At 46.7% G+C, this 12,076-nt stretch overlaps 1 protein-coding gene across 1 annotated transcript in view; it reads right to left on the bottom strand.

Moving 5' to 3' along the window:
• LOC120042800 (CUB and sushi domain-containing protein 3-like) overlaps positions 1–12,076 on the bottom strand; it is a gene marked incomplete at both ends in the record, with an annotated part of 88,387 nt that overhangs the window by 26,067 nt on the left and 50,244 nt on the right. Inside the window, one exon of the mRNA XM_038987608.1 lies at positions 8,524–8,718. Coding sequence (XP_038843536.1) covers positions 8,524–8,718 — 195 coding nt within the window. The remainder of the gene's footprint in view (positions 1–8,523; positions 8,719–12,076) is intronic.

Raw genomic sequence — 12,076 nt, 5'->3', positions numbered from 1 at the left:
CGAGTTTCCCTGTGTAACAATTTCCACGACACCGTATTGACTTACTATGGCCTTACACATTCACTTAACCTTCTTCCATCCAGGACAATGGCAGGAAAGACAAAACGTGATATACACAAAGCAAACGTTTTACTCCATAACTATCAGCTAGCTCTATGTGAATCGTAATAATGTAGCTAACTCAGATAGTTTAACAAAAATTACTTTAAAACTAATGTTATACAAGGTAGATGTCAAGTCTTTGTGGGTAGCTAGCTAGCTAACAATTCTCTGTGGCTAACTAGCAGTACTAGTACCCAGTAGTAATAGCTAACCCTATTGACTTACAATGGACTTGCGATCTACACAATCTACAGTGGGTATTGTAGGCAGGTAAATGTTTTTTTAATTATACAGCATGTATTTATTAACAAATCAAGACAAATGTTGTAGTCAGGCAACATATGATATCTGAATAGGAAACATTTAATTCCAAAGTCTGAGTATATTGTCTCTGGCTTCAGCTCAGACAACTGATTTCAAGAAATGTTGCGTAATTTTTGAGAGGAGGAGAAGGGAAGAGAGGAGGAGAAGGGATGGCGGAGAGGAGGAGAAGGGAAGAGAGGAGGAGAAGGGAGGAGAGGGGTGAAGTGATGGAGGAGAGGAGGAGGAGAAAGGGTGAAGGGACACTGTAGAGGAAGAGAGGAAACAGGGACAAGGAGATGGAGGAGGCGTAGTGTTTGAAGCAGTCAGACATCAAGAAGGAATGGGCAGATTCTCAGAGGAAATAAGATCAAATAAATATCTGGCCATTCAGAGAACCCACAGACAGAACACCACTCTATGATGAGAGAGGAGAGGAGAGGAGAGGAGAGGAGAGGAGAGGAGAGGAGAGGAGAGGAGAGGAGAGGAGAGGAGAGGAGAGGAGAGGAGAGGAGAGGAGAGGAGAGGACAGTAGGACAGTAGGAGAGGAGGACAGGAGGAGAGGAGAGGAGGACAGGAGAGGAGAGGAGGACAGTAGAGGAGAGGAGAGGAGAGGAGAGGAGAGGAGAGGAGAGGACAGGAGAGGAGAGGAGAGGAGAGGAGAGGAGAGGAGAGGAGAGGAGAGGAGAGGAGAGGAGAGGAGAGGAGAGGAGAGGAGAGGAGAGGAGATGAGAGGATATGAGGAGGAATAGGAAATGAGGAGAGGAGGAGGAGGAGATGATTGTCCCAAGCAGCACTGTCCACACCGTGTTGACCTGAAAGGAATGTGCTGCGGCTAGTGAGAGAAGATAACGCTCTATGTGCTGTACACCCTAAATGGCACCCTATTCACTATATAGTGCACTACTTTTGACCAGAGTCCTATGGGCCACTATATACTGAATAGGGTGTCATTTGGGCTCCAAGCCTATGTCTCAGGCAACCCATCAACCCTCAATCTGCAGCTTTTTAACACTTCTAAGTTGTCAATTCGCCAGCATATGTTGCAACAATTTCCCATTTAAAAAGTATTTCAGGCTCCAGCGCCGAAAAATACAGCCTGCCAGTGCCAGCAGTGATTCTCCCTCCTCTCCTCTCCTCTCCTCTCACCCTCTCCTCTCCTCTCCTCTCCTCTCCTCTCCTCTCCTCTTCTCTCCTCTCTTCTCTTCTCTTCTCTTCTCTTCTCTTCCTCTCCTCTCCTCTCCTCTCCTCTCCTCTCTTCTCCTCTCCTCCTCTCCTCTCTTCTTCTCTCCTCTCTTCTCTTCTCCTCCTCTCCTCTCTTTCCTCTTCTCCTCCTCACCTCTCCTCTCCTCTCCTCTCTTCTCCTCTCCTCCTCTTCTCTCTTCTCCTATTTTTTCCTCCCTCCTCCTATCTTCTCCTCTCATCTCTTCTCCTCCTCTCCTCTCTTCTCCTATTTTTTCCTCCCTCCTATCTTCTCCTCTCATCTCTTCTCATCTCCTCTATTTCTCCTCCTCTCCTATCCTCTTGATTCCTCCTCTCCTCTCCTCACTTTCTCCTCCTCTCCTCTCCTCTTGATTCCTCATCTCCTCCTCTCAGTGCTGTCAGATTGCACAGTGGTTTGGTGATTATGTTTTCTTTTGAATTCCGCCTGGGCAAAAGATTATCATTAAAGAGGAGCTTGATTTGGCTTTCCTCTAATAGAGAGACAACATATGTGATCTGAGTCTGGGGTCCTAGGGTTGGTTAGACAGCAGCACACTGAACTAACGCTGTGGAAACTAACAGCAGCTACTGGGCTCCTTGGGTTGGTTAGACAGCAGCTACTGGGCTCCTAGGGTTGGATAGACAGCAGCTACTGGGCTCCTAGGGTTGGATAGACAGCAGCTACTGGGCTCCTAGGGTTGGTTAGACAGCAGCTACTGGGCTCCTAGGGTTGGTTAGACAGCAGCTACTGGGCTCCTAGGGTTGGATAGACAGCAGCTACTGGGCTCCTAGGGTTTGGTTAGACAGCAGCTATTGGGCTCCTAGGGTTGGATAGACAGCAGCTACTGGGATCCTAGGGTTGGATAGACAGCAGCTACTGGGCTCCTAGGGTTGGATAGACAGCATCTACTGGGCTCCTAGGGTTGGATAGACAGCAGCTACTGGGCTCCTAGGGTTGGATAGACAGCAGCTACTGGGCTCCTAGGGTTGGATAGACAGCAGCTACTGGGGTCCTAGGGTTGGATAGACAGCAGCTATTGGGCTCCTAGGGTTGGTTAGACAGCAGCTACTGGGCTCCTAGGGTTAGATAGACAGCAGCTACTGGGCTCCTAGGGTTTGGTTAGACAGCAGCTATTGGGCTCCTAGGGTTGGATAGACAGCAGCTACTGGGATCCTAGGGTTGGATAGACAGCAGCTACTGGGCTCCTAGGGTTGGATAGACAGCATCTACTGGGCTCCTAGGGTTGGATAGACAGCAGCTACTGGGCTCCTAGGGTTGGATAGACAGCAGCTACTGGGCTCCTAGGGTTGGATAGACAGCAGCTACTGGGGTCCTAGGGTTGGATAGACAGCAGCTATTGGGCTCCTAGGGTTGGTTAGACAGCAGCTACTGGGCTCCTAGGGTTGGATAGACAGCAGCTACTGGGCTCCTAGGGTTGGTTAGACAGCAGCTACTGGGCTCCTAGGGTTGGATAGACAGCAGCTACTGGGATCCTAGGGTTGGATAGACAGCAGCTACTGGGATCCTAGGGTTGGATAGACAGCAGCTACTGGGCTCCTAGGGTTTGGTTAGACAGCAGCTATTGGGCTCCTAGGGTTGGATAGACAGCAGCTACTGGGCTCCTAGGGTTGGATAGACAGCAGCTACTTGGCTCCTAGGGTTGGATAGACAGCAGCTACTGGGCTCCTAGGGTTGGATAGACAGCAGCTACTGGGCTCCTAGGGTTGGATAGACAGCAGCTACTGGGCTCCTAGGGTTGGTTAGACAGCAGCTACTGGGCTCCTAGGGTTGGATAGACAGCAGCTACTGGGATCCTAGGGTTGGTTAGACAGCAGCTACTGGGCTCCTAGGGTTGGATAGACAGCAGCTACTGGGCTCCTAGGGTTGGATAAACAGCAGCTACTGGGCTCCTAGGGTTGGATAGACAGCAGCTACTGGGCTCCTAGGGTTGGATAGACAGCAGCTACTGGGCTCCTAGGGTTGGATAGACAGCAGCTACTGGGCTCCTAGGGTTGGATAGACAGCAGCTACTGGGCTCCTAGGGTTGGATAGACAGCAGCTACTGGGCTCCTAGGGTTGGATAGACAGCAGCTACTGGGCTCCTAGGGTTGGATAGACAGCAGCTACTGGGCTCCTAGGGTTGGATAGACAGCAGCTACTGGGCTCCTAGGGTTGGATAGACAGCAGCTACTGGGCTCCTAGGGTTGGATAGACAGCAGCTATTGGGCTCCTAGGGTTGGATAGACAGCAGCTACTGGGCTCCTAGGGTTGGATAGACAGCAGCTACTGGGCTCCTAGGGTTGGATAGACAGCAGCTACTGGGCTCCTAGGGTTGGATAGACAGCAGCTACTGGGCTCCTAGGGTTGGTTAGACAGCAGCTACTGGGCTCCTAGGGTTGGATAGACAGCAGCTACTGGGCTCCTAGGGTTGGTTAGACAGCAGCTACTGGGCTCCTAGGGTTGGATAGACAGCAGCTATTGGGCTCCTAGGGTTGGTTAGACAGCAGCTACTGGGATCCTAGGGTTGGATAGACAGCAGCTACTGGGCTCCTAGGGTTGGATAGACAGCAGCTATTGGGCTCCTAGGGTTGGTTAGACAGCAGCTACTGGGATCCTAGGGTTGGATAGACAGCAGCTACTGGGCTCCTAGGGTTGGATAGACAGCAGCTACTGGGCTACTAGGGTTGGTTAGACAGCAGCTACTGGGCTCCTAGGGTTGGATAGACAGCAGCTATTGGGCTCCTAGGGTTGGTTAGACAGCAGCTACTGGGATCCTAGGGTTGGATAGACAGCAGCTACTTGGCTCCTAGCGTTGGATAGACAGCAGCTATTGGGCTCCTAGGGTTGGTTAGACAGCAGCTACTGGGATCCTAGGGTTGGATAGACAGCAGCTACTGGGCTCCTAGGGTTGGATAGACAGCAGCTACTGGGCTCCTAGGGTTGGTTAGACAGCAGCTACTGGGCTCCTAGGGTTGGATAGACAGCAGCTATTGGGCTCCTAGGGTTGGTTAGACAGCAGCTACTGGGATCCTAGGGTTGGATAGACAGCAGCTATTGGGCTCCTAGGGTTGGATAGACAGCAGCTACTGGGATCCTAGGGTTGGATAGACAGCAGCTACTGGGCTCCTAGGGTTGGTTAGACAGCAGCTACTGGGCTCCTAGGGTTGGATAGACAGCAGCTACTGGGCTCCTAGGGTTGGTTAGACAGCAGCTACTGGGCTCCTAGGGTTGGATAGACAGCAGCTATTGGGCTCCTAGGGTTGGTTAGACAGCAGCTACTGGGCTCCTAGGGTTGGATAGACAGCAGCTACTGGGCTCCTAGGGTTGGATAGACAGCAGCTATTGGGCTCCTAGGGTTGGATAGACAGCAGCTACTGGGCTCCTAGGGTTGGATAGACAGCAGCTACTGGGCTCCTAGGGTTGGTTAGACAGCAGCTACTGGGATCCTAGGGTTGGATAGACAGCAGCTACTGGGCTCCTAGGGTTGGATAGACAGCAGCTACTGGGCTCCTAGGGTTGGATAGACAGCAGCTATTGGGCTCCTAGGGTTGGATAGACAGCAGCTACTGGGCTCCTAGGGTTGGATAGACAGCAGCTACTGGGCTCCTAGGGTTGGATAGACAGCAGCTACTGGGCTCCTAGGGTTGGATAGACAGCAGCTACTGGGCTCCTAGGGTTGGATAGACAGCAGCTACTGGGATCCTAGGGTTGGATAGACAGCAGCTACTGGGCTCCTAGGGTTGGTTAGACAGCAGCTACTGGGATCCTAGGGTTGGATAGACAGCATCACTGTCACGCTGTCACCTTAGAGATCCTTATTATTCTCTATGTTTGGTTAGGTCGGGGTGTGACTCGGGTGGGAAAATCTATGTTTTCTGTTTCTTTGTTTTTGGCCGAGTGTGGTTCCCAATCAGAGGCCGCGGTCTATCGTTGTCTCTGATTCGGGATCATACTTAGGCAGCCCTTTTTCCCCACCGTTAGGTTGTGGGATCTTGTTTTCCGTTTAGTTACTGTTGCCTGACAGAACTGTGCGTTTTCGTTTTCTATTTTGTTATTTTGTTTGACTGTTTTTTTTATTTTATTAAAATCATGAACACTTTCCACGCCGTGCCTTGGTCTACTCTTTCTACCACCAACGAGAGCCGTTACAATCACACTGACCCAACGCTGTGGAAACTAACATCAGCTACTCACCGGCTCCAGAAAAAGATGGATGCAATACTATTAGGTGAAATAAAGTGAAAGGGAATTTGTTCAGTAAATATCCTAGGACCTAGTATGTTGTTATAATGCGTTATAGTGCAGAATAAGTGATTGATAAGGTCATGAGTTTGGAGGGTCAATGTAGTAATGTCTCCTGCAGTGAACTGCTGTCTATCACATCAATGTAGTAATGTCTCCTGCAGTGAACTGCTGTCTATCACATCAATGTAGTAATGTCTCCTGCAGTGAACTGCTGTCTATCACATCAACGTAGTAATGTCTCCTGCAGTGAACTGCTGTCTATCACATCAACGTAGTAATGTCTCCTGCAGTGAACTGCTGTCTATCACATCAATGTAGTAATGTCTCCTGCAGTGAACTGCTGTCTATCACATCAATGTAGTAATGTCTCCTGCAGTGAACTGCTGTCTATCACATCAACGTAGTAATGTCTCCTGCAGTGAACTGCTGTCTATCACATCAATGTAGTAATGTCTCCTGCAGTGAACTGCTGTCTATCACATCAATGTAGTAATGTCTCCTGCAGTGAACTGCTGTCTATCACATCAATGTAGTAATGTCTCCTGCAGTGAACTGCTGTCTATCACATCAATGTAGTAATGTCTCCTGCAGTGAACTGCTGTCTATCACATCAATGTAGTAATGTCTCCTGCAGTGAACTGCTGTCTATCACATCAATGTAGTAATGTCTCCTGCAGTGAACTGCTGTCTATCACATCAACGGGATGGTAGCAGGCTACCACTGTATACTTGTGTGGGCTGATCGAGATACCAGTCAGATCTTGAACTATTCGTTGGCGGGATACATAGGTGAACCTTTCTACGTGGACAAATGTCATTTCCCCATAAATAAATCAGTATCTATGATGACTATTTCAATGTGTTCCTGTAGCCTCCCGTATAACCTGCATCTTTAAGTGCATAGGTGTCACACCCTGGCCTTTGTTATATTGATTTTCTTTATTAGTTTAGTTAGGTCAGGGTGTGACATGGGGGATGTTTGTGTGTTTTGTCTAGTTTAGGGTGTGTGTATTGTTTAGGGGGTTTTGTAGAGTGTATGGGGTTGTGTTCAGTGTAGAGGTTTAGGAAAGTCTATGGTTGCCTGGTTTGGTTCTCAATCAGAGACAGCTGTTTATTGTTGTCTCTGATTGGGAGCCATATTTAAGGCAGCCATAGGCTTTAGGTGATTGTGGGTAATTGTCTATGTTCTATGTTGCATGTGTGCACTTAGTTCGTTTTAGCTTCACGATCGTTTGTTTTTGTTCGTTTAGTAAGTGTTTGTTTTTCCTTCATTAAAAGAAGATGTATTTTTTCCACGCTGCGCCTTGGTCCACTCATTCGTCTCATAACGATCGTGACAATAGGGTAGCATCCGTGTCCCAAAAGGGCACCGTATTCCATTATTAGGGCACTAATTTCGACCCTATGGGCCCTGGTGAAAAGTAGTGCACTAAATAGGGAATAGAGTGTCGATTGGGATGCACCTAGGCCATACTCAGTGGTGTCCGGTGGTGGGAAAGTTAGAAAAAGAGGAGAAGAGAGAAGAGGAGAAGAGAGAAGAGGAGGAGAGGAGAGGAGAGGAGAAGAGAAGAGAATACTCAGTCGTGTCCGGTGGTGGAAAAAGTACTAAATTGTCATACTTGAGTAAAAGTGAAGATACCTTAATAGAAAATGACTCAAGTAAAAGTCACCCAGTAAAATACTACTTGACTAAAAGTATTTGGTTTTAAATATACTTATTAAATATCAAAAGTAAATGGAATTGCTCAAATATACTTAAGTATCAAATGTAAAAGTATAAATAATTTCAAATTCCTTATATTAAGCAAACCAGACGGTACCATTTTCATTTTTATTTTTATTGACGAATAGCCAGGGGCAACACTCCAACACTCAGACATCATTTACAAACTAAGCATTTGTGTTTAGTGAGTCTGCCAGATCAGAGGCAGTAGGGATGGACCAGGGATGTTCTCTTGATAATTGTGTGAATTGGACCAAGTACTTTTGGATGTCAGACAAAAATGTATGGCGTAAAAAGTACTTTATTTTCTTTAGGAATGTAGTGAAGTAAAAGTAAAAGTTGCCAAAAAATATAAATAGTAAAGTAAAATACAAAATACCCCATAAAAACTACTTAAGTAGTACTTTAAAGTATTTTTACTTAAGTACTTTACACCACTGCTGGTGTCAGCCATGATGCGGTAGTCACCTCAGATATAGTCTAGGTAAATACCCTGAGAGAAAATACCATTACATTCTTCTATGATTGAATTCCAACCAAAGTCAATGCAGAACCACAAGGCTCAAAGCCAGTGGCTCTTTACAGATCAACAGGAAATCAGATTGCAAAGCAGCGACCAGAGAACAGCGACAGTATTAGAGAACCATTATATGTTCTGTGGAACAACCCAGATTCAATAGTGTGCTGGAATTTCATCCTAGTTCACAACGTCAAACAAGACAAATCGAAAACTAGACTGGACTTGATTCAAGAGCCAATCAAGAAAGAAATAAACGCCCATGGGCCAATCCCACTGTGTCAATATGAAGGAATCATGTTTTGTGGTCCCAAATTTCACCTTATTCCCCTTTATAGTGCACTACTTAAGACCAGGGCATATAGGGCTGTAGTTACAAGTATTTCACTATGCCATTGGGGACACACCCCGTGTTAATAAAGCCAGTCTCACCTCTGCAGATGGGGACGGGGAAATCCCAGACGGCCATATTGCCTGTGTTGAGGACACAGGTAAGGAGTGAGCGACCGTCCAACACGTAGCCCGTCACACACCTGTAGCGGATCGTGTTCCCCATGTTGAACTGTGTGCCGTTTAGGATGCCTTTAGGTGGAACACCAGGGTTCCCACAGGCGCTGCTCCTTAACTCTGCAACACAGACACAGAGAGAGTGTTACCACAGACACTATTACTTAATTCTGGAACACAGACAGAATGTTACCACAGACACTACTCCTTAACTCTGGAACACAGACAGAATGTTACCACAGACACTACTCCTTAACTCTGGAACACAGACAGAATGTTACCACAGACACTACTCCTTAACTCTGGAACACAGACAGAGTGTTACCACAGACACTACTCCTTAACTCTGGAACACAGACAGAGTGTTACCACAGACACTGTTCCTTAACTCTGGAACACAGACAGAATGTTACCACAGACACTACTCCTTAACTCTGGAACACAGACACAGAGAGAGTGTTACCACAGACACTACTCCTTAACTCTGGAACACAGACAGAGTGTTACCACAGACACTACTCCTTAACTCTGGAACACAGACAGAGTGTTACCACAGACACTACTCCTTAACTCTGGAACACAGACAGAGTGTTACCACAGACACTGTTCCTTAACTCTGGAACACAGACAGAGTGTTACCACAGACACTACTCCTTAACTCTGGAACACAGACAGAGTGTTACCACAGACACTACTCCTTAACTCTGGAACACAGACAGAGTGTTACCACAGACACTACTCCTTAACTCTGGAACACAGACAGACAGAGTGTTACCACAGACACTACTCCTTAAATCTGGAACACAGACAGACAGAGTGTTACCACAGACACTACTCCTTAACTCTGGAACACAGACAGACAGAGTGTTACCACAGACACTACTCCTTAACTCTGGAACACAGACAGACAGAGTGTTACCACAGACACTACTCCTTAACTCTGGAACACAGACAGACAGAGTGTTACCACAGACACTACTCCTTAAATCTGGAACACAGACAGAATGTTACCACAGACACTACTCCTTAACTCTGGAACACAGACAGAGTGTTACCACAGACACTACTCCTTAACTCTGGAACACAGACAGACAGAGTGTTACCACAGACACTACTCCTTAACTCTGGAACACAGACAGAGTGTTACCACAGACACTACTCCTTAAATCTGGAACACAGACAGAATGTTACCACAGACACTACTCCTTAACTCTGGAACACAGACAGAGAGAATGTCACTAAATCCACTTCAATCAGTGTAGGTGAAGGGGAGGAGACGGGTTAAAGAAGGATTTAAGGTGAACGAGCAAGACAAAAGGTTGAATATCCTTTGAACGGGGTATGTTAGTAGATGACATGCGCACCGGTTTGTGGCAAGAACTGAAACGATGCTGGGTTTTTCCCCCTCAATAGTTTCCTGTGTGTATGAAGAATGGTCCACCACCCAAAGGACATCCAGCCAACTGGACACAACTGTATGTATTTGTATTTGTATTTTGTATTTGTATTTGTATTTGTTATGGATCCCCATTAGTTCCTGCCAAGGCAGCAGCTACTCTTCTTGGGGTTTATTATGGATCCCCATTAGTTCCTGACAAGGCAGCAGCTACTCTTCCTGGGGTTTATTATGGATCCCCATTAGTTCCTGCCAAGGCAGCAGCTACTCTTCCTGGGGTTTATTATGGATCCTCATTAGTTCCTGCCAAGGCAGCAGCTACTCTTCTTGGGGTTTATTATGGATCCCCATTAGTTCCTGCCAAGGCAGCAGCTACTCTTCCTGGGGTTTATTATGGATCCCCATTAGTTCCTGCCAAGGCATCAGCTACTCTTCTTGGGGTTTATTATGGATCCCCATTAGTTCCTGCCAAGGCAGCAGCTACTCTTCCTGGGGTTTATTATGGATCCCCATTAGTTCCTGCCAAGGCATCAGCTACTCTTGCTGGGATTTATTATGGATCCCCATTAGTTCCTGCCAAGGCAGCAGCTACTCTTCCTGGGGTTTATTATGGATCACCATTAGTTCCTGCCAAGGCAGCAGCTACTCTTTCTGGTGTTTATTATGGATCCCCATTAGTTCCTGCCAAGGCAGCAGCTACTCTTCCTGGGGTTTATTATGGATCACCATTAGTTCCTGCCAAGGCAGCAGCTACTCTTCCTGGGGTTTATTATGGATCCCCATTAGTTCCTGCCAAGGCAGCAGCTACTCTTTCTGGGGTTTATTATGGATCCCCATTAGTTCCTGCCAAGGCAGCAGCTACTCTTTCTGGTGTTTATTATGGATCCCCATTAGTTCTTGCCAAGGCAGCAGCTACTCTTCCTGGGATCCAGCAAAATGAAGGCAGTTATACAATTATACAACAATACATTCATAACAGATTTCCCAACACATTAAGTGTGTGCCCTCAGGCCCCTACTCCACTACCACATACCTACAACACAAAATCCATGTTTACATATGTGTATAGTGTGATTGTTATCGTGTGTGTGTGTGTATGCATGTGTCTTGGCCTATGTTTGTGTTGCTTCACAGTCTCCGCTGTTCCATAAGGTGTATTTTTATCTGTTATTTTTTATCTGATTCTACTGCTGTATCAGTTACCTGATGTGGAATAGAGTTCCATGTATTCATGGCTCTATGTAGTACCGTGTGCCTCCCATAGTCTGTTCTGGACTTGGGGACTGTGAAGAGACCTCTGGTGGCATGTCTTGTGGGGGTACGCATGGGGTGTCCGAGCTGTGTGGTAGTCGTTTAAACAGACAGCTCGGTGCTTTCAACATGTCAATACCTCTCACAAATACAAGTAGTGATGAAGTCGATCTCTCCTCCACTTTGAGACAGGAGAGATTGACATGCAGACCGAGGCTCTTCGGTGTTCCTCAAGGTTCCGTTTTAGGACCACTATTGTTTTCACCATATATTCTACCTCTTGGTGATGTCATTCGGAAACATAATGTTAACTTTCACTGCAATGCGGACGATACACAGCTGTAGATTTCTATGAAACATGGTGAAGCCCCAAAATTGCCCTCGCTGGAAGCCTGTGTTTCAGACATAAGGAAGTGGATGGCGGCAACTGTTTTACTTTTAAATTTGGACAAAACAGAGATTCTAGTTCTAGGTCCCAAGAAACAAAGAGCTCTTTTGTTGGATCAGACATTTAATCTTGATGGTTGTACAGTCGTCTCAAATAAAACTGTGAAGGGCCTCAGTGTTACTCTGGACCCTGATCTCTCTTTTTGACGAACATATCAAGAATTTTTCAAGGACAGCTTTTTTCCATCTTTGTAACATTGCAAAAATCTTCAACTTTTTGTCCAAAAATGATGCAGAAAAGCTTGTCCATGCTTTTGTCCCTTCTAGATTAGACTACTGCAATGCTCTACTTTCCGGCTACCTGGATAGCGAACTAAATAAACTTCAGTGAGTGCTAAACACGGCTGCTAGAGTCTTGACTAGAACCAACATTTTTGATCATAT

The sequence above is a fragment of the Salvelinus namaycush genome, unplaced genomic scaffold (assembly GCF_016432855.1).
Source record: "Salvelinus namaycush isolate Seneca unplaced genomic scaffold, SaNama_1.0 Scaffold782, whole genome shotgun sequence".
Classification (NCBI taxonomy): domain Eukaryota; kingdom Metazoa; phylum Chordata; class Actinopteri; order Salmoniformes; family Salmonidae; genus Salvelinus; species Salvelinus namaycush.
The sequence above is the reverse complement of the archived record's forward strand: the minus strand, read 5'-3'. Positions and strand labels throughout refer to the sequence as shown.